The sequence below is a fragment of the Panicum hallii genome, chromosome 9 (genome assembly GCF_002211085.1).
Source record: "Panicum hallii strain FIL2 chromosome 9, PHallii_v3.1, whole genome shotgun sequence".
NCBI classification, from domain to species: Eukaryota; Viridiplantae; Streptophyta; class Magnoliopsida; order Poales; family Poaceae; genus Panicum; species Panicum hallii.
Window position 1 is genome coordinate 23442438 of NC_038050.1, and position 22803 is coordinate 23465240.

Genomic DNA, 22803 nt, shown 5'->3' on the forward strand with positions numbered 1-22803 from the left:
ATGAGAGACGGAGCACCCCAAACCCTAACATACCAACTAACTTCGATTTAGTTTGCACACAATATCGGATGTACACATGTCCTATGCTGGGTCCGCCCTGATTAGCGGGCGGCCATATATTTTTGTCTTTCGGAAAGATAGGGCATTTGATTGTTGGATTGAAACTCTGAGGATACGGCCGTAGTTCTCGTGAACTTGCAAGTGAATCGGTAGGACCTTTCTACTCCAGATGCTTATGTCCCTCTTGAATTGTTACTTAATATCTGTGTCCAGTTGTGGTTGATTGATGTAAAGCAATGAACATTGGTAAAATCACATGAGAAGGAATCTGATACATGCATTGTAACCCAAATGAAATGCCCACCTCAGGTTCCTGCAAGATTGTTAATATCAATGCATAACTTTTGAAATATAGATACAATGCTGAACTGGGGATTTTGACTTTTCTAATTTGAGGGATTAATATAGTTTTTGGCTGTTTGCAGTGTTGTCATTCCTAATGAAGTGTGTGACTGGTGTAAATTTGTTGGGTAGAGTAGTCAGTGTAATCAATACCAAATTTTGAATTTTTGCAGGGTGAGAAGTCTCAGCTCTGCTCAGATGGAGTCTGCTTCAACTACTGTGCCTTCCATTGTTGTGTATGTGACCGTTCCAAATAGGGAAGCAGGTAGTCACACATACTTACTGTCCTATATTGTTATTGTCCTTTTCATTGAAGCAATTGCATACTAGCAGTCATATTTTTCTTCTCGTAACTGTACAGAACTAACTAGAACTTGTTTCCACATCCCACCATATATTTGAGTCGTTTTTCCTTTAAAGTTATAGTGTTCTATGTTTGTAAGTGTTATCTCTTTCTTTAGCAGCATTAAAAAGATTATTACCCCTGCAGGCAAGAAGCTAGCTGGAAGCATTATCAGTGAGAAGCTTGCTGCCTGTGTTAACATAGTGCCTGGTAGGAACTAGTACATTCTTTGTCTGGTTTCTTTATTTGCAGCTATAGTTAACCGGCTTTTGCCAATTGGCAATCTTTCAGTGTACATTGCACTGCAAGCACATGACCTTCACTCCGATTGACTTCTCTATTACTTCTTTGTAATGTTTCCTACAGTCAAGCAATTTGGTGAACTTGTCTTGTCTATATATTTCCTGTCACTGATACATTGATACTTGACTAGCTCACTTTGTCTGGGCAGTATATTATCATCTCTTTTTTTTTACTTGCTATGTTGCATTCTATACTTGTCTGAACACCCCTCTTTACAGGTGTTGAATCCGTTTACTGGTGGGAGGGGAAGGTATGTTCGTGGCGTTCAACAGTTACAGTGGACACCTTTAGATGAACAGTTTTACCTTTTACATGTTAATTAGTGACCAAAAATGGATCCGTTCGCAGGTGCAAAGTGATGCTGATCGAAGAGTTACTCATCAGCAAGACAAGGGAATCTCTTCTAGATTCCTTAACTGAACATGTGAAAGCCAACCATGAGTACGAGCAAGTTCCATATGATTCTTCAAGCTCATACTGTCAATTTCACGGATCGGCTACTGCATTGATTAGATTAGGAAAACAGAGATGCTAATACAAGCCATGCAACAAAGATAGATAGAGAGAGAGACAGGGGAGGGGCACGGGTATACCTTCGTGCCCTTGGGCGGCGGATGACGCAGACGTGCCCTCCATTGTGATGTAGTGCGGGAGCTCGCTGTGGTCGGGCCGAAGGCGTTCGTGCTCGCGGTGGCCGAGGTCCAGGCGCGTCCACGAGCTCGGAGTCGAGGGAGAGAGCGCGGAAGATGGCCGGCGGTGGAACTTCCCGTCGCTGCCGCGCATGACTTAGATCGGCTAGGGTGTGACTGTTGGTGGGGTGGCGGCGGCCGGTGATTCTCGTGATCAGAGCCGCTGGCCCCCACCTATCTTTATAGCGCGGCGCGACGGGGCCCCACCAGCTAGGGATCAGCTGGGAAGCCCCCGATCAGGGTGCAGGGGTGAGGTGGCCCATCGGGCCCGTTGGGGTCCGATGGTCCAGAGAGATCAATTCTAACAGTCTCCCCCTTGATCTCACCCTGTACTATTCTTTTACTTTTACTTTTTCGCGTTTCGTCATAGATTTGTGTATAGAGCATGCCTCATCGTCACGATCATCTGTCGATAGATTTAGCAGCTACAATTCACGCTTCCATTCAGAGACGGATTCTTTAACCTTTTGGGCCCTTGTAGTCCGAAGATCACAGGCTATCCCTTAGCCCCATGCCGGCTACGTGTTCCTTGAACACGCTGGGTGGTAAGGCTTTCGTTAGCGGATCCGCAAGCATTTTCACTGTGCTTATATACTCGAGATTTATAATCTGATCTCGGACTTTATCTTTCACAACATAATACTTTATATCTATGTGTTTGGCAGCACCACTTGTCTTGTTGTTGTGAGCATACATTACTGTGGGCTCATTATCGCAGTACAACTGTAATGGTTTAGATATATCATCAACCATTCTCAGACCGGGTATGAACTTCTTTAGCCAGTTCACCTGCCCTGTAGCCTCATAACATGCAACAAACTCGGCATACATTGTGGACGATGTAGTGACGGCTTGTTTGCAACTTTTCCACGATATTGCTCCCCCTGCAAGGGTGAACACATATCCTGACATGGATTTTCTGTCATCTCCTGCATAATCGGAATCTGAGTATCCTACGATACGCAGAGATTCTATTTTCGTGTACGTTAACATGAGGCCTTTGGTTCCTTGCAAATAGCGCAGAACCTTCTTTACTAACTTTCAGTGTTCTGGTCCTGGATTACTCTGAAATCTGCCAAGCAACCCGGTAACGTAAGCTATATCAGGGCGTATGCACACTTGTGCATACTGTAAGCTTCCCACAGCAGAAGCATGTGGTACCATTTTCATTTGATCGATTTCATATTGAGTCTTGGGGCATTGAAATTCCCCATATCTGTCGCCCTTAACTATAGGTGCAGGTGAGGCACTGCATTTATGCATGTTGAATTTCTTTAGGACCTTTTCTATATATGTCTTTTGAGACAGTCCTAATACCCCTTTCAATCTGTCTCGATGAATCTCGATTCCTAGAATGAATCTTGCTTCACCAAGATCTTTCATCTCGAAATGCAAGGATAAAAACCTTTTTGTTTCTAGTAGCAGACTGACATCACTACTTGCCAGTAGAATGTCGTCCACATACAGGATTAGGAAGACATACTTCCCATTCTTGAACTTTGCGTAAACGCAATTATCCTCGACATTTTCTTTAAACCCGAATTCTTTTATTGTTTTATCGAACTTCAAGTACCACTGTCTTGAAGCTTGCTTTAGCCCATAAATCAATTTCTTCAGACGACATCCCAATTTTTCTTTTCCTTCCACGACAAAACCTTTCGGCTGTGCCATGTAGACGGTTTCATCTAGATCCCCGTTCAGGAATGCTGTCTTCACATCCATCTGATATAATTCTAGATCATAATGAGCTACAAGAGCCATTATGATTCTAAAAGAATCTTTACATGAGACTGGGGAAAAAGTCTCGTTGTAATCAATTCCTTATCTTTGTGTGTATCCTTTTGCCACGAGTCGTGCTTTAAATTTATCTATATTCCCTTGGGAGTCATATTTGGTTTTGTAGACCCATTTGCAGCCTACTGTTTTGGCTCCTTTAGGAATTTTCTCTAAGTCCCATACTTTGTTAGTACTCATCGATTTTATTTCATCTTCCATGGCATCAAGCCATTTCGACGAGTGTTCACTTCTCATGGCTTCTTCAAATGAAGTGGGATCATCCTCCATTTGAATTTCTTCACTATTATGGACTTCATAGTCATCAGAAATAGCGCGCTTTCTTGTTCTTTGAGGTCTCCCACGAGCCTGAGCTTGCGGTGCCTCATCTATTTGGGGCTGCTGTTGCTCCTCTTCTTGTGTGGCAATGGGCTCGTCAGGAGCCTGATGAATAGGTTCCACTTCCTCATTCATCGTTACCACAGAAGGAGCCACTACAGGTGTTGGCATCGCAGTGACTTGCACTGGCGGTGCAGACACAGTGGGCAGCGGGAAGAAAGATTCCTGAATCACGGGATTGGGTGTATACACCCGCTTCTCCTCAAGATCAATCTTCCTTGCTGTGCCGCTCCCCCGGATTATTTGATCTTCAAGGAAGACTGCGTGTCTCGTTTCTACAAATTTTATAGATCTGTCTGGGCAGTAGAAACAAAAACCCTTTGACCTTTCTGGATAGCCAATAAAATGGCAAGATACTGTTTTGGAATCTAGTTTTGCAATGGTCGGGTTAAACACTTTTGCCTCAGCAGGACTCCCCCACACCCGCAGGTGATTCAGTGAGGGTACTCTTCCTGTCCACATTTCATACGGCGTTTTCAGCACCGATTTACTTGGAACTCTGTTGAGAATATGAATGGCGGTTTTCAGAGCCTCCATCCATAAACTCACTGGCAATGTAGAGTAACTGATCATGCTTCGCACCATATCCATCAGGGTACGATTGCGTCTTTCAGCCACTCCGTTCTGCTGAGGTTCGCCCGGCATCGAGTACTGGGCTACTATGCCTTGTTCCATCAGGAACTTCGCAAAAGGTCCTGGGACTTGGCCATATTGGGTATGTCGACCGTAGTATTCCCCTCCACGATCGGATCTTACGATTTTAATCTTTAAATCGTGTTGATTTTCTACTTCGGCCTTGAATATTTTAAATTTATCCAAAGCCTCCGATCTTTCTTTAATTGGATATATGTATCCATAACGGGAATAATCGTCTGTGAATGTTATGAACGAGTCATAACCATCCACACTCTTTACATTAAACGGACCACAGATATCTGTGTGAATTATTTCTAATACACCTGTGCTCCTCTTAGCATTTTTCTTTATTTTCTTAACGAATTTGCCTTTTATGCATTCAATGCATTGTTCTAAGTCAGAGAACTCTACTGGAGGAAGAATTTCGTTTTTAATTAATCTCTCTATTCTCCCCCTCGAAATATGGCCTAAACGACAGTGCCCTAATTTCGACGACGCATCTTGAGTTCTCTTCCTTTTTCTATTCGCGAGTGTAGACGAGAATACATTCGCATTGTTATCGCATACAGAATTCACACTTTCGCTAATGATATCAAATAAAGATCATTTTTTCTGAATGCAATGGAAATAACTGTATCATTACATTCGATCAAACACCTGCCATCTCCAAATAGACAGGAATAACGATCTTTGTCTAGGCGAGACACACTAAATAAGTTTCTGTGTAAAGACGGTACATATAAAACATCCCTAAGGACTATAATGAAGCCAGTGTCGAGTTCCAAATGAACGTCTCCCACTGCTTCAACGTCTGCCTATGCTCCATTTGCCACTCTAACTTGCTTTTCACTTCTTTGAGTGGTTCTCGTCGAATGGAATCCCTGCAAGAAATTTGCAACATGAACAGTTGCTCCTGAATCAATCCACCAAGTGGTTTTTGAATATTCTATATACAAGGATTCATTTACGAAAGAAATAATGTTCTCACCTCTCTTTTTCATGATCATCTTTAAATATCGGTGACAATTCTTCTTGTAGTGACCCCTTTCTTTGCAGTAGAGACACTAATCCTTCTCTACTAGAGCCTGTCCCTCTTGTGATCTGTGTTGATGAGAGCTTTTGCCTTTAGAGGAGGATGAAAAATTACCCTTGAAATTGGTATTTTTCTTCTTGTTCATATAATTTAAAGATCCGCCAGTGGTGGATCTTATCCTTTCCTCCTCCTGAACACACATCGCAATGGTCTTTTCAATATCCCAAGTATGTGGTTGGGTGTTGTAATTGACAACAAAAGTGTCAAACTCTTTTGGTAACGAAGCAAAAACCAAATGGACAATGTGATCCTCCTTGAAGGCAACGTCCAATGACTTTAGCTTGTTATTCTGGTTGACCATGCGATGGATGTGTTCCCTTATGCCACCACCATTGTATCTTTCTGAAACCAGTTGTTTAATCAACTGGATTGCATAAGTTTTTGAAGAACCAGTGTACTGGTTCTTTAATTTTTCAAGATACTCTATGACAGTGGCACAATCTGGGATTGAGCCCATAATTGCAGGCTCAATCGTGTTCTTTACCACTGCAAGCACTTCTTGTTGGCAGGGAACCATTTTGCATAAAGCTTCTCATAGTCTGCTCTTGCTTTCTTATAAGCAAGCTCTGTTTGCTTCCAAGAAGCATCTGTGTCTGTGTCCTGTCTCTCAGGAGGCACAGGCTCTGTGGGAGTCGGTGTAGCTAGGACCCAATCCAATTCACCCATGATGAAATAGAGGTCCAGCTTTCTGTACCATTCATTGTAATTGTCTCCCTTTAATATAGGAATATCGTTGATAGAAATCATCATTGATAATCCTCCTGAAAAACATTCATGAGTGGTGAAAACATTAAAATAAAGTCAAATAAATTATTGCATATGTATAAATACGACGTTGGTCATAAATTAAAATATGCAATAATCTTGTGTATTAAATCTAAAACACCGTTGGGCAGAGTTAGAGTTAATACATGAAAATTATCTATGAAAAATTAAGGCATAATCTCTTTTGTATTAAATCTAGAATACCGTTGGGCATAAATAGAAATAATACATGAAAATATCTATTAAAGGTAATGCATTAGAAATTGCAATATTGTCACTTGTTAACGTTGGTCAAAAGATAACAATATTACAACTCAGAAAATTATCTATTTGCCTTGAAAAATTTAAATTATCCCGTTAGTTCAAATTTAAATGACAAGGCAAGTATACATTAAAAAATGGATCTATTTAATCTTTGCAGCGGAAAACATAAATTCTATCAAAAATATGTCTAATTCTGTCTTTCATAAGCAGTGCATCAAGGTTCAGTCAATTTTGAATTTGAAATGCATCAAATTCATTCTAATTCTATGGAAAAATACTTCTGGAAATTGAAAAATGATGCACAACGCTTTCTGTTGCAAACAGCCTAGCCGGCCCACTCCTTCCGCGAGGCCCAGCATAAAACCGGGCTCACGCGCGCGCGGCCTGCTAAGGCCCGGCCCGCGCGCCCCTGCTCACCCTCCCGCACGTGCCTGCGGCTTCGGGTGAGACAACCTGGGCCCGGGCCGCATTTTCTTCACCCCGCTTGGGCCAAAAGAGGCCCAATGAGGCGCGGCTCGACCGCGACCGTCGGATCAAGATCAACGGCTGTGCGTGGATTTCGGCCGATCAAAACCCGTCAACCGTCTCACCCCCGAAAACCCTAGCTCATTCTCCCCTTCTTCTTCCCCGGCACCTCTTTCTACCACGCCCGCGCGAGCGAGACGAGCGACGGCCGGTGCGGAGCGGCGCCACGGCGAGCCCCCTCACCGGCGCGCGCGTCCACCGCAAGGTGAGCGCGCCGCCGTCGAGGGGCTTCACCGTGGTGCCCGGATCTGTGGCGCGATGAGCGGCCTTGCGGCGTGCTCGCGCGGCCTCTGTCCGCGCGAGGCCCAAGGCCTCACGGGATCTGGTCGGCGCGCTGGCGTCCCGCGCACGCCGACGGCGAGCGGCGCAAGGAGGACCAGGTAAGTGATCCTTTGACCGTCGCCCCTTTTCTGTGTGTGATCTAGGGTTAGGGTTAGGGTTTCGCGGGGTTTCCTCTGAGAGTCTTTCTGGGATCTTTTCTGGGGTTCTTTTCCTCTTAATCTTCCATCACTAATCAACGCAATTAGCTAAGGCGACTGATACCAATGTCAATTTCACGGATCGGCTACTGCATTGATTAGATTAGGAAAACAGAGATGCTAATACAAGCCGTGCAACAGAGATAGATAGAGAGAGAGACAGGGGAGGGGCACAGGTATACCTTCGTGCCCTTGGGCGGATGATGACGCAGACGTGCCCGCCATGGTGATGTAGTGTGGGAGCTCGCGATGGTCGGGCCGAAGGCGTTCGTGCTCGCGGTGGCCGAGGTCCAGGCGCGTCCACGAGCTCGGAGTCGAGGGAGAGAGCGCGGAAGATGGCCGGTGGAACTTCCCGTCGCTGCCGCGCACGATTTAGATCGGCTAGGGTGTGACTGTTGGTGGGGTGGCGGCAGCCGGTGATTCTCGTGATCCGAGCCGCTGGCCCCCACCTATCTTTATAGTGCGGCGTGACGAGGCCCCACCAGCTAGGGATCAGTTGGGACGCCCCCGATCAGGACGCAGGGGTGAGGTGGCCCATCGGGCCCGTTGGGGTCCGATGGTCCAGAGAGATCAATTCTAACACATACTGCTTGAGTATGAACTAGAGCCAAGATGTTATAAAAAACTGTTACATTGCCTTATACTGGGATTTACAGATTGATCTTCTGATGCAGTGTTCCTGAAGTCATCGCTCTGCCCATACAAGGAGGCAACCTGAAGTACCTAAAGTGGCTCAAGAACAGCACTAGGGAAAACTGATGCAGCATTCTCTGGATCTCAACGTGCCTGTTAGTAGAGCGAGTGACTAGCTCCAAAGGTGGTGCTTGTGTAGTAGGATGTGGCAAGTTGTCATGCATTTCTTGCTTTCTCCTCGGCCCTCGCTGCCTTCCAAGTGGAATAAATTGCAGTAGCGAGTATGGGAGGGAGCCTTGTACAATGAGATCCTCTCGTCCGTGTTTGTGACCACACTTCGTTACTTTCAGTTTAATTGTTTGGTGGTACTTCTGGTTCCAAGATGATCGCATGCCAGAACTTCCCATTGCTGTGCCGATAAATGCGTTCAGATTTTACTTTCAGAACTATTCCCGTTGCCTCCTTTGTGGTCTAACAGCCCCATAAGCAGTGTCGGGCAAAATCCTTGCTGTGGCCGCCATCTTTGAACATTCAACTCATAACATGCTTGTATATGCAAAGCTCCCTTGTATATGCAAAGCTCCATATCTGCTTTCCCTTTCATAGGATCCTAGGGAAGATTCTGTCATAATAGTCATCAAACTCCGGATATGATGATCTGAACCTCCTAAAAAAATATTGTTGGATCCCCAGCATAACAGCGTGAACGTATCTCCACCTCTACCTCTGGGACAAGGAACTGTGCTTCGATTCGATGTACTATAGCTGCCTGTGACTGTTTGATGATCTAAAAAATCTTCCAAAAATATCTCAAACGGTTCTGTTATGGAGCAATGCAAAGAACACTTTAAGCATCTGATGCAATAAAACCACCTGACTGGCAAAAACGTGTGAGATGAAAGTGGCTGCCTGTACAATCATCAATCACACTGATTACATGTTTATGACATCGGGCAGAATTACAATAGCACAAACATTGAGAAACCAAAATATATTATAGTCCTGAAAACGACAAAAGGTAATTGGACAGAATTATAAAGCTCATGGATATCTTCACAAAGGCATTGATGCCCACATTTCAAGAGGACTAGCATGTTGGAGAGACGACAGGAAGCATCACATACAAGACAGACACAAAGACATATTGGTCGATCTCCCAAAGATGCAAGGACCCTCAACCTCCTGGTGTAACTGGTGCAGGGCATCTTCAGTCAGTCAGCACACTTGACACCTGAAAGGTAAACCCGGGACAGTATGATACTGTTCCCAATCAAGAAACCAGGCATCACCATCAGGCCAACTTTTGGCCTCTCTGCACCTTCGTCTAGGATGATGTTCTTCACAACGCTATCCATGTGGATATCCGAAAGTTCACTGCCCTTTTTCACTTGAAAGACCTTGACCTTTGGATCGAAGGAGTATGCCAGCCTGTGCAATAACCATATCGACTTCGCTAGCTTTAGAAAAGCCTGATAGAAAGGTGTCCTTGGATGGCCACCGCTCATGACATAGTTCCTCTGATCCATATTGCCGAAGAAAGAACCTTCCATTTTGGGGTGCACGAGTAGTAGGTATTTGCTTCTGCAGAACTTGCCAAAAATTGAATCAGGGTTTTGGCTCAGGACGTCCAAAGGATCCATGGCTCGTACTGCAAGGAACTGATGGAAGAAAGCCTCATTGGATACGCTGATGTTAGAATCTTTGATAGAAAAGCTCTCTTCTTGGAACCCACTGAACATTTTTTGGCAAATATAGGATTCAAAAGCATACTTCTTGTGAGCCCTTCTTGTGTAAACTACAGCAGGTTCGATTGCATTAGCAGCTGCATCAAGATCCCAACCTGCAGCCTTCATCATGTTTATCAAAGGCTTTGAAAAGTCATGCATCGACTGGTATGCATTATCAACAGCAGATGTAAACAAACTTGGTGTCAATTCAATGGAAAAGTAGTTCTCCTCTTCATCAGATTCCTCTGATTCCTTGTTAAGCAGGCCCCTTTGTTTCAGTTTCTTCTCCAGCTTTGACTTTCGGAGTTTAGCTTCATCGATTTGCTGCTGTAAATGGGTAATCTCAGTATCTCTAGTCTGGGTCTGGGACTGGAACTTCTTTACCATGACCTCATAGGTCTTCAACAAATTCTGCTGCTCTTGTATTTCAGAAAGTAAGCATGAATCTTGAGGGGATGCTGCTACAGGCTTGGGATTTTTTTCTCTGTAAGCATGCTTGAGTTCTGAAAGCTTTGTAAGCTCCTCTATGACAAGCTTATCAGCTTCCTGGATCTTGTCAGGGTCATATGGGGTGTGGGCTTCTTGCAGTTGAATGTATGCAGATTTCAAAGAGGATATGTTGTTGAATATCCTCCCGATCATAGTGTCCATTGAGTCCCCGTTCTGATTCATATTCTCATCAATTGGTTGAGGATGAACTTTTTGGTTATTATTATCATAATTTTGTGACTCCTTAGAGCCTGGGCGGATCATTACTTCTTCCCCTCAGGATCAAAGAAGTTAGTCTTCAACTATGCAACCAATCGACATCCACCTGCAAAGCAACTTTTGGGTTCAGGTCACAAATTTACGTTTGGAGCAAAGAAAATTATGGCAAGCTTTGATTGCTGAAATATGATTTCAACAACAGATCTCCACAACATGACCTCAACTTTGGCCAAACAGAATAGGAAACTAAAAAATATAATGGACTCTGGGAAACTATACATTGGTTGGTCCAAGCTCATTCACCAAGTTAAATCCTTTTCTCTATTCTTGATACAAGGATCCATTTTGGATCCACTTGGTCAATTGAATCATTAAAGCCAGGTTACACAGAGAACACCAGTGCTACACAAATAACATGATATACTTGGTCTGCACTTTGCATTCTCACAAGGAAAGAAGAGTTTCAAACATGGTTCTTAAGGCGGTAAGGTGAGAAAAGGCGACCCAACCCCTTCTAGATGCCTAGGCGCTAGTAAGGTGAGGTAGGCGACACCATACCACCAAGGAAGTAACCAACAACAGCAGCAAGAGGAAATAAAAAGGAAAAGAAAATAAGAAGGGGGGAGAAAAAGAGAAGCGGAAGGGACTAGGCTGGCCAGCCCACTAGTCAACCCACCATACCCCTTGCCTTATCTACTTCTCTGCAGCAAAACCACTCATCTCCCAGAAGCAGAAGCAAAGCTGTCGGTGTTTTACCACCAAGCCCACAAAAGGATACCCCCGAGGTGGTAGGTTGTAGGTAGGGTGTCGCCGAGATCTGAAACTCAAAGGTGCAAGGAACACAAAGACTTAGACAGGTTCGGACCGCGATGTGCGTAATACCCGATGTCCTGTATGGTGGTTTGTATTGCCTTACGTGTAGATTGTTGGGTTTCTTTGGAGGGGTCCCTGCCCACCCTTATATAGTTTGGGGGGAGGGGGGACAGGGTTACATGGAATCATAGCCCGATACTAAGCCCCGATACTAGCTTAGGAGTCCTACACGAGTACTACTTGGGTGGTTTCCTTCCGTACCGACTAGTTCTACTCGTATCTGAGTATATCACAACAGATATAAGGTATAGGACATGCCTCGTCCCTTATTCTAGATATTTCTATGCCTTATGAGCAGTCCCGCTGCTCCGGGTCTAACAAACCCCAGATCTCATCGTAGCCGAGTACCGCAGGCTTCCGAGTACTTTTGGAGTCATCTTCGAGTTCTTCAGATCTTCATCTTGAATGTCTTCCGGAGTACCTTTTGGCTATTTCGAGGCTATGAGGTGCTCATGCTCCGAGTAGTTTAAATCTTTTATATGGAGTGCGATGAAAATCGCACTCCATATGGAGTAGCTCCTAAGCCTTAGGCTGAATCGAAGAATCAGACTGAGGGTCAAATTAGTCATTAGTCTTGAATCTTCTTTCTCTATCTTAAAATAGATTTAAAAAACAAGTCGATGATGACACGTATCCCGCAGCTCCCGAGCCTTAAATCCAAATCCCAAGGTTTGGAAAAAGAATCCAAAAGAACGTGATATATGTTGTAGAATATATTTAAAAATTGAATTGATGGTTAAAATAGAGTGATTGGATAGAAATTTGGAAACCGCTTTTTTCAGACTAAAAAATGGTTAAACAAACCCTAAATTACCGCTCAAAACAAATCTTATCCCTGATTTAATTGCTAGATTAGACATCACTAGAATAATAGTTAAACAATTATCTTCCCGAGATAAATCCTCAAAGCCTCTTAAATCGGGTTCTTTTACGAGTCTTCCGAGTAGTTTTTACGGCGTCCAGCATCCAAGCATATGAGCCAGGTGAGCCATAGCAGCCATGTCGAGTAGTTATTGGCGCCCAGCCCCCGAGCCTGGTAGCTAGCGGAGCCATTGGAGATACGCTTAAGTCGTCGCCGAAGGTTGACCTGAAACATGAGATATACCATTATGTAGCATAATGCGAAGATACCGGAATTTATTTGGTGTAATGCGAAGATACCGAAATTTATTCGGTGTAAAAATAAATTTGTTGTGTCGAGCTCTTTTTTAGGCCATTTAAATCACCGACTAGTCCACCTTTTACGTTTAATCACATGGTCCCGTTCTAGCCTTCGCTCATAATGTTTATGAGTCGCTTAGGTCATGATTGAATATCCGAGGTTTCACGGATTAAGACATTTGCTACTCGAGTAGATTAGCGACCATTTAAGAGAAGACAACGTGCAGAAATTAGTCGACATTGCGACAAAGAGAATATGCGTTGCGCAAAAAGTAGGCGGCGAAGTATAGCTCTGAAGGGTTCCATACCCATTGAGAGGCGTACACAGATAAATAGCCAATCCTGTGGAGAACAAATCGGGGAAGGTACAAGTGACTTAGCTTGATTCATGGGCGATTCGTTGATAAAGCCAACTAGTCGGAGTCGATTTCTAGTTGTCGAGAGTGCAACAGCCATCCCCGACTAGTTTCTAGTTGAGATAAATAGTCAAAGTAGCAACGGCATGTCGACGTTGTGGCGTGAGCTGAAGTCGAGCCGAGTAGTCGAGATCGTCAGGGTTTTGATCAAATCAGAGAGTTGAATCTCGTCGAGATCTTCGATGAGGTCATCGATGTCGCGACGGGATGTTGGTTCGGACGCCTCCGGCTTCCTAATGTCAACGAGGTGCCGACGGAAGTTGCCTGCGCCGTTGGTGAAGCAGACCCACGAGCCCAAGATGAAAGTCTCATCCTCCTCGAGCGCAACAGTGGTGAAGTTCAACAATGCCATCGAGTTCACCAGGGGATACCCAGTTGTTGCGCCAGTTGTCGGTATTTTACGGCCAAGCCCAGCGAGGGATACCTTCAAGGTGGTAGGTTGTGGGTAGGGTGTCACCGAGATCTGTAACTCAAAGGTGCAAGAAACACAAAGACTTAGACAGGTTCTGGTCACGATGCGTAATACCCTACGTCCTGTGTGGTGGTTTGTATTGCTTTAGGTGTAGATTGTTGGGTTTCTTTGGAAGGGTCCCTGCCCGTCCTTATATAGTCTGGGGGACAGGATTACATGGAATCCTAGCCTGATACTAGCTTAGGAGTTCTACCCAAGTACTACTCGGGTAGTTTCCTTCCGTACCGACTAGTCCTACTCGTATCCGAGTATGTCACAATAGATATAAGGTATGGGACATGCCCCATCCCTTATTCTAGATATTTCTATGCCTCACGAGCAGGCCCGTCTCTTTTTCTCCCTTCCTCCCTTCCTCCTCCCTCCCTCTCTCTGAAGCCACAGCGCAGCCATCAAGCGATCCCTTCCATTCCCATGCCCTTGCCCCTAAATCCAACTGTGTTGCCCCTCAGATGCGCCGCCATCCTTAGATTGATCACTGATGCCGCTGTTCTAAGAGAAATTGTTGGACACCGGCGATAGAGAAGGCAGGGATGGTGCAGACAGTAGCTGCTTGGCCTTGTTGGTCGATTTCCATTCCATTCTCCCCCTCCCTCCCTCCTCTCTTGCTGCTTTTTAGTTAGGCTACGCCTTTAAAACCATGGTTTCAAACAAACTACGGCATCCTAATCTCAACAGTAGTGTCAAAATCATATGTTGGGTGGCTAACACTAACAAAATTATTGATCAGACTGCTCAAGATGCGTGGAATAGATTACATTTTACTCATTCAGATCTTATTCGCCTAAGATGCTCTCACGCCATCTAATTTTAGCACGGTATCCATCCCAAGCAAGGGAGGACCCAGCATCTGACATGAGATAATTTTTGCAAACGACATCGAAGTTAGTCGGTAACATACTGTAAGTGAATCAGATCCGAATACAAATAGTTTTGTTAGGTTTTTGGGTGCTCCGTCTCGCACAGCAGAAGGAAAGAGAGGGCGGACATACCTAGTGTGGATGCTCATCGCCGGCAAAGGGATGGGGTAAGATGTAACGAATGGCGCCCCCGGTCACCCATTCGCCGCTAGAGAAGGAAGAGCAAGGGAGGAGAGAGAGAGAGAGAAGGAAAGGGAAAGGAACAGAGATGAGCCTAAGGTCCCTAATCCCTGATGGAGAGGCCTGTCAATGAGCCGAGCTCGAGCCGAGCCATCAATAGCTCTGGTGTGTTACGAGCACCTCACGACTCGGCCACTCTACCGTGTTACCGTCCAACGAGGGCCACATGATGGAGAAATAACGGATCAGATCGATGCGGTGGAAGTCTCCAGAATATTTACATTAAGCCCTTTATAAGAATCCTCTATCTCATTTTAAAATTGATTTGTGGAAAATTTTCTTCTTACACCCCTCAAATGACACCCCCCTCATTTTTGCCCTAAACGCATCCTAAACCTTCTCACTACAGATGACAGGCGGCGCGTGCCACCAAAGTCCTGCACTCGTGCATCTCGTCCATGCCGCTAACCTTGATTGGGAAGTTTATTATACAAAGAAAAGTAAAACGCATCCCGGGTCCCTAACCTTATCCCATTGTGTCAGTTAGGTCCCTAAACTCTCAAAATACAATTTTAGATCCCAAACTGTTTAAAAGATCCATCTCGGGTTCCAAACACGCCACGCGAGCTCCAAACGTTGACATGGCATGCCACTACGGCGCCTCGCTAGCGAACAAATGAGAAAAAAAAACATTGTAGTCTACCATGGGCTCAAATGCAAAAGCTTCAAAGGCCTCCTGCCATGGCCGACGGCAGGCTCTAGCGGCATGATCCTCTCCCGCACCGGCAACCACTGCACGTCCTATGTGGCCACCGCCACGTACATGACCCCGGAGCGCTTCGACCAAGAGGCGCACGGCGAGCACTACGACCCCTACGCTGCCAACATGTGGAGCCTCGGAGTCACCGTCTTGGAGGTCCTCATGGTCCGCTACCCGCTGCTCCCCTTCGGGCAGCGGCTGAACTGGGCAGCGCTCATGTGCGCCATCTGCTTCAGCGAGTCTCCCTCAGTACCTGACGGCGCTGCATCACCGGAGCTTCAGAGTTTCGGCGCCGCCTGCCTACAGAAGGGCGCCCATCGCGGAGCTTCTTGCCCACCTGTTCGTCGCCGGGAGGGTGACGAGGTCGAGGAGCGCGCTCCAGGAGCTTGTCAGCGAGGGCGGCAGCCCCACGGGTGATGGGGAGGGGGCGGCATCCCCCTGCTCCTCTAGCTCCGCTGCAGTTCCTCATCATTATCAAGCCATCGATCTGCTCCTACTTGATTCTACATTCTGTCAACTGAGCAAACAAATGCCAATATTTACCTATTTCTAAAGCACGTAAGAGCATCTCCAAGAGTGCCCAATATATCTACTCCTAATAACTTTAGATTGGGAAGTCCCTAAAAGAATTTGGGCATAGAAAACATCTCTTTCTCCAACAGCAATCCTATTTTTACGAGGTCTTTTACAGCGTACAATACTACCACTTAGTGGTATATGGTATAGAGAGGATCCCATCGTCCATCAGTAGCGGTAAGATAGTAATTATTAGCTCAATATTAGTTGAGGTTAATTTTTCTTTTCTTTCGATCCAGCCCCCAACCCGTCTCCTACTTTGTCACGCCCTCCCGATCTCATTTTGGCGCCACTTGCCTCCTCCCACCCAGGCAGGAGCTGCCTCGTGCGCCATTCATGGCGACGCCCCTGACTGGCGGCAGCCTCCCCTCCGTGCCCGCCTGCGTCGATCGTCCTAGGCACTGCTTGTTCTTCCGCGCGCAAGGCAGTTCGCGACCTCCCCTTGCCGGCCGCAAGCTCGAGTCCCCGCCCTTGGCCCGGCACCGCCGGCCCTTGCCTCACGCGCGACTGTGGGCGCCACCGCTGCATTGCAGGCACTAGCTGCGTTCGTCGTCATCCCTGGTTGGTCGCCCCTTTGGACGCGTGCCATCACGTGTCTCAGAGCCACATCTGCCCGGCTGTTTCCGTTGCGCTTCTCCTTGTGCCTTGCAGATGTCGGCGGCGGCGGAGGCACCGAACGAGCGTAACTGGCGACGGCGGCTATCCCTGCACAGTACGCCAAGAAGAACAAGACCGGGAAAAGTAATCTTTTCCATCCGCCGCCCCATCCCGATGAATTTGTCACCCTGTTCATCTCGTGGGGGTGCTTCCTCCTCCATCTGATTGATTTGATTTTGGAATATACAGGATGCACCTCAGGCATTCTTGCTAGCACTTGCAGGTTCACCTTATTGGTGGCTTTGATGATGCTTCCACAAAGGTTAAATTTAGAACTTACTGATTGATTGTTCCACAGAACAGATATATAGATCGTGCAACCAACAGCATGACATCAGACTTGGAGCACAAAAAATTCGAGTACGGCAAACTTCTAAAACAGGGCATGCAGTACTAGGAAGTAGCAAGCACTCGAAGAACAAGCACCACACATGGTTGCAGATCGACGTTCAGACTTCAGACAGATAGATCATGCAACCAGAAACAAGATACTCGAGATTAAATAATGCAGCACACACAAGGAGAAAACAAGGTAGCACAGTTATGTGTGTTACCGTTGGCAATCGAGGCTGGAGGGGGTGCACGAGCAAAGCCTGGAGGGGTAGCAGAGCCTGCCGCCCTCGCGCTGCCACGCCGGGGAGGGGAGGCGGGGCCGGCGGCGGGGTCCTGGGCCCTGGCGCCCTCGCGCCGCGGGAGGGGCGGAGAGGGGCCGGAGGGGGGCCGCTGCCGCCCTCGCACCGCCGCGCCGGGAGGGGAGCAGCGGGACCGGACCCTCGCGCCGCCTGCACCCTCGAGCTCGCGCCGAAGGAGGAGATGGGATCCGCCGCCGCCGGGGATGGGCGGAATCGGCCGAGATGCAGGGATCCGCCGCCGCCGGGGCCAGGAAGCGCTGCCGCAGGGGCCGGGATGCGCCGCCGCAGGGGCCGGGCGGAACCCTAGCCTAGCGCGTGCGACAGGAAGGGAGCGGCGGCGCCTTTTTTTTTTCCGGAGGAACCGTCTGCGCTCGCGACGAAGGGAGGAGGGGGGGACGGGAAAAAGAAACGAAACATAAGCTCGTAACGCATGGCAGCCGGATAATTTTGAGGAAAAATAGGCCCTTACCAAAGCAGGAGGTGCTGTAACCACCTAAAAGCTCAACTGAAGGGAACCTTACCAAAGCCTGTGCTATTCCGATCGTTGCAGGTACATACGCGTTGTCTTCTTATCCTCTAGTGGCAGTGGCAGTGGCGGTGTGTAGTTTGTAATAATCCTAGCAGGAATAAGATGAATTTTATTGATAGCTAGTAGAAACACTAACTAGAATTGCTTACTCTGGCAATTATGTTGCACCAAAGTTTATTGCTGATGCTTCATTGCAACATATAAGATTTGTTTGACATTGACCACAACGTACTTCTTTTTGCCGGTAACCACAACAGACTTCTAATACTGTGAGCAGTGTATTTTATATATTCGTCTCGTCTCCCAATAAAACATGAAATGACAATGACATAATCCTAATAATCTGTTTTTTAATATTTTCACTTAGGTTCTTTGTATACCATCCCCGTATTGCTCAAAAATATACAAAACTTCTTATTCCTTCTTATTTACCATCAAAATAGCCCGAAAGAAGCATGTGCTCGCTGCATTGCACTAATAAAGAGGTTCTAGCCCAAAAGAAGCCATGTACTTCTCAAATGAACCTAATATGATGTTTGAACCTATAATTATTTATTATGCATTATTCATGTTGGAACCTACGGAGAACCCGAATGTTTGTTTTCGGAGAATGCATGTTGGTATTCAGTTCTGGAATTGAGGACAAATAGTCTCTTTTTCATTGAATGATTATCAGACTAAAGCTGTTAAAAAACATTATCCTTGTTAGAATAGTTCAGGGCAAGTGATTCAATTATATTCTTTATTCATTGAATATATCACTAAAACTTGAATGTACTCAGCATATATTACTAGACTAGACAAATATGGGGATATTTAACTATTTGCCATCTTTACGGATTGCAGCTACTCATTTGCCATCCTTATTTTAGCTTTTACATTTTTGCCACCCCTCTACACGTGAAGCTAATAATTTGCCAATTCTGCTAACGTGGCAAGCCACCTCCTCATGCCAGCATGGATCAGCTATACAAAATGACCAAAGTGCCCCCTGCAATTTTACTCATAAGGATGGTACCGTGCTCTCTCCCTCCTTCTACCTCTATGACAGATAGGGGCCCACCTATCTTCTTCCACCTCCAGCCTCCCGTGGTGGCTCGTCCCTGATGCCGGCACCTCCTCTTCCTCCTCGCCTTCCTCTTCCTCTCCTGGTGCCCACAGCGTGCACTTCTCGCCGCCCTCGACCTCCTCTTCCTCCTCGCCACGCACACGCTCACCCTCCACGCGACAGTCGTGCTGCGCTAGAGCTCCTCGTGCACCGGAGGAGGAGCTTCCAGCACAGGCTCGCGCTTGCGGCCTCCGCGGTCCAGGTGGCAGCCGCCATCGGGCTGGATAGGGCGAGGCGCGAGGCGTGGGGGAGGGGCCGCTCCCCAGCCGCGCCGCCCCACGTGATGGTCACGCCGCAGAGGAGCTCCTTCTCGCCAAGTCCGCAGAGCTCGAGTGCGAGGCACGGGGGAGGGGCCACGCCGTCATGCGGCGAGACGCGCACGTAGAAGAGGCGGACCTCGAGGCAACTGCGGGGTCCGGCGGCGGCAACGCATTGTCTATCCGCGCGGCAAGGAGATCGAAGCGGGATTGCTCGAGCTTGTAGGTGCCATCGGCGGCTAGGCGTACCGTGCGGCGGAGCTGGTGCCAGAGCAGCAGGTGAGAGGAAGGAGACAAGGGAGCGGCGGGAGCGGGAGTTAGGGAGGTGTGAGGAGAAGGCGGAGGTGGAAGAAATGACTGGGTCCCACCAGTCATAGAAACAGAAGGAGAAGGAGCAACATATACCCTGATAAGGCAGGGGTAAAGAGGTCTTTTCGCATGCCCCTTCTACGCTGGCCTAGTGACTTGGCACGCCACATCAGCAAAATTGGCAAATTATAAGCTTCGCGTGTAGAGGGGTGGCAAAAATGTAGAAGCTAAAATAAGGGTGGCAAATGAGCAGGTGCCATCCGTAAGGATGGCAAATAGTTAAATATCCCACAAATATAAGGGGGCAGAGAAGTCTTTTCAGGCAGACTTAACTGCCAACATAGCGGAAGTGTCCAACAAAAGATTCTCGTGTCAGATATGGAAGACCTAACTATCAGACCCGGGGCCACGGGACTGTGTACATAATGTAGTTTAAAGAGGTTTAAGAGATTAAGTCCGTCTTATCTCTTATTTATCTCGTTTATCTCTTATTTATCCTGTTTAAGTAAGAGATAAAGCTAACCGATACAGAAGGAATCTACTTGAGATATGTTCTGGTACGATTTCTTGGCTGGTGTTGGTTAGTATCCTTGTAACCCTGGCATCCCGAATATATAAGGGGGGACAGGGACCCTCTCAAAACAAGATCTCTAGATCATTCTACACCAAAGGCAATATAAACCGCCATATAGGATGTAGGGTATTACGCACCTCGCGCCCCGAACCTGTCTAAGTTTTGTGTTCCTTGCACCTTCGAGTTCCTGATCTCGGCGTCTCCTCATCTAAACTTACCACCTTGGGTATACCCCTCGGTGGGCAGCCGGTAAAACACCGACAGCTGGCGCGCCAGGTAGGGGAACACGTCAAAGATCCACCGGTGAGCTTGATGGCATCTTTCCAATTCAGCAGGTCAGTTCCCTCCCAGGGCACGACATTTGTTTTTGGCTCGTGATTCTGCATCGCAGATGGTGCGGGCAATTTCTGTCGATTCCTTGTCGACATGAAGCCAAAGACTCTCGCGGCGGATCTTCGCAGCGACCTCGACAAGTTCGTTGATGATCTCGATGACTTGTCGATCCATGCTTCCGCTGCAAAGATCAAGGTGGAGACAGCTCCCAGCGCAACTTCATCCGGCGCTGTGGCCACCTCCCTTGGGTTGGACTCATTCCAATCTAAGGGTTCGCGTAGCCGATCCCGACTCGGTTCACGCAATTCGGCCACCGATCTTTAGGAGGCCGACATCTCCGGGTCCCTCTCTGCGTTAGAGAAGGACCTGGATTCTTTGCTCCAACTTGAGGGGCCCAAAGCCACCGCATGTCGGGGGGCCTCGGGTTCTTTTCGCGCCAGTGATCTGATGATCACCTCCACACCGGAAGGGCGTTTTGTACATTGGAGGGGCATGAAGCTCTCCGATCTACTCGAGGCTGAAGATCGACTTGTGGCCCACCTTGAGCCTTTGCCTTTCCAGGAAGGCAGGCCATTGGCTACCATGGCGGAGGAGTCGACTGAACTAGTCGACACGAGCTCTGATGAGCTTGCCTCCCGCTAGGTGCTAATGGCGGAAGAAGGCGAGGATGATGGTCATTTTCCCATCGGCGAATTTGATGCGGTCTCCGAAGATGAGGCCACAGCCAACACCGGCGACGAGAACGACGCCGATCGTGAGGCACGGAGGGCCAGGAATAGGGGCCGCACAATCCGGCGGAGGAGGGTCAATGAGCGCAGGCGATCTATGCATCGTGAGCTCGACCCTGAATTCGCTGCCGTAAGCGAACGGGGCTTCAGGACTCTGGTGGCCAATATCGCCAGGGTTACGGCTATACTCGAGCGCAGTAACGATCCGAATTTGCGTCAAGCACTTCTTTACGCGCAGAGGGCTTGGATCCAGCTGGATCAGCAAAATCCGGTATCTGTTATCAGGGAGGAGCGCGTGGGCGAGAGTCAGAGCCAGGCTCACAGCCGAACGGCTGGCGGTTGCCCTCGACCTCAGCCCAGCCACAACAACAATAACGCTCACGGGAGCCAGGCTCCTAGCGGGAGGCAGCAGCCACCTCCAGGGGGTAACCCGCGACAGGCCAATCATCGACCTCCTCCAGAAGACCTGCGGCAGCACATCAATGAAGGCTGCGATGCACAGTCCGTGATCGACTCCAGGCGCAAGGTACGTGAAGAAGTCAAGACCGAAGAACTGACTGCAGCGACCGCTTCCCAGCTTTCTCTGCACAGTTCAGCAGCTACAAGTACCCTAAGGGCTTCAAGCCGATCGGCATCACCAAGTACGACGTCAAGCAAGCTCCTCAGCAGTGGCTACGTTGCTACTCCACGGCCATTGAAGTCGCAGGGGGCTCCAACATTACCAAGGTCGTCTACTTTCCGATGGCTCTGGACCCTGCACCACTCATATGGCTGGAGAGTCTCAACAACAACTCGATCGACTCCTGGGAACGGCTCAAGAAGGTCTTCATCGACAACTTCCAGGGAGCGATCGCTCGCGCAGGTACTCGTCACGATCTTGCTCAGTGTAAACAGGAACGTAACGAGCTCCTGCGGTCCTACACACGTTGCTTCTTCGACGTTCGTGCTACCATCACGAACATCTCAGAGGATGACATCATCGACTGCTTCTACAACGGCATTACCGACCCAGGCATCTACAGAGACTTCAGGCGAAACAGGCCGAAAACTGTTACGGGTCTTCATGACATGATGCACGATTGGTCCGAACAGGAGGAGAAGATGCGGGAGCGGTTCCCGCGGCGCCAAGATAGCAATCTGAGGCGTCCAAATGACAACCGCAATGACAAAGGCCAGCGGAACTATTCGGGTCCACCCCGAAAGCGCAGGCCAAATGATCTCATCGCGGCCATGGATCATCCCTCGCGAGGCAAGAAGTCAACGACGCAGGAGGAGTTCGAGAAGCTCCTGTAGAAGAAATGCCCATGGCACCCAGGTGCCAATCACGCGGCCATCGACTGTTACCACCTCCGGAGGACATTCAGCAACTCCGGTGGTGGTAAGAAGAGCAAAAAGCCAGCGGACAAGGAACCCGAGGATGACGATCAAGAGGACCAAGGGCGCAACATGAAGTTCCTAGACGCTTCGAAGACCGTCAACGTCATCTTCGGGGGCGATGGAGACTTCGGCTCCAGGAGGGACCAGAAGCTACTTCTCCAGGAGATCATGTCCATTGAGCTGGCGGTTCCACGACCACTCCGTTGGTCGGAGGTCCCCATCTCGTTCTCCCGCGATGATCAGTGGACGAGCTTCTCGGAGCCTA

The 22803-nt window shown here is 47.9% G+C and overlaps 2 protein-coding genes and 1 pseudogene across 2 annotated transcripts; 2 read left to right on the plus strand and 1 right to left on the minus strand.

Moving 5' to 3' along the window:
- Positions 1 to 597: 597 nt before the first annotated feature.
- LOC112875014 (protein CutA 1, chloroplastic-like) lies at positions 598 to 8500 on the plus strand. Its single transcript, XM_025938677.1, has 5 exons — positions 598 to 667; positions 893 to 955; positions 1267 to 1298; positions 1397 to 1495; positions 8346 to 8500. Exons 1-4 carry the CDS (start codon positions 601 to 603, stop codon positions 1466 to 1468), a joined length of 234 nt encoding a protein of 77 aa, XP_025794462.1. The 5' UTR covers positions 598 to 600; the 3' UTR covers positions 1469 to 1495; positions 8346 to 8500.
- A 695-nt stretch (positions 8501 to 9195) lies between these two features.
- LOC112875013 (protein GRAVITROPIC IN THE LIGHT 1-like) lies at positions 9196 to 17744 on the minus strand. Its single transcript, XM_025938676.1, has 2 exons — positions 17246 to 17744; positions 9196 to 10845 (listed from the first exon to the last, which is right to left on the minus strand). Exon 2 carries the CDS (start codon positions 10782 to 10784, stop codon positions 9516 to 9518), a length of 1269 nt encoding a protein of 422 aa, XP_025794461.1. The 5' UTR covers positions 10785 to 10845; positions 17246 to 17744; the 3' UTR covers positions 9196 to 9515.
- Positions 15243 to 16011, plus strand: LOC112872953 (annotated as a pseudogene).
- Positions 17745 to 22803: the final 5059 nt, after the last annotated feature.

Excerpts from the sequence above, each read along its gene's own strand:
- LOC112875014 (XM_025938677.1), top strand. The coding sequence starts at position 601 with ATGGAGTCTGCTTCAACTACTGTGCCTTCCATTGTTGTGTATGTGACC. Across the intron at positions 956-1,266 it reads CTGTGTTAACATAGTGCCTG|GTGTTGAATCCGTTTACTGG; the intron begins GTAGGAACTAGT and ends CCCTCTTTACAG. Across the intron at positions 1,299-1,396 it reads TTTACTGGTGGGAGGGGAAG|GTGCAAAGTGATGCTGATCG; the intron begins GTATGTTCGTGG and ends ATCCGTTCGCAG.
- LOC112875013 (XM_025938676.1), bottom strand. The coding sequence starts at position 10,784 with ATGATCCGCCCAGGCTCTAAGGAGTCACAAAATTATGATAATAATAAC.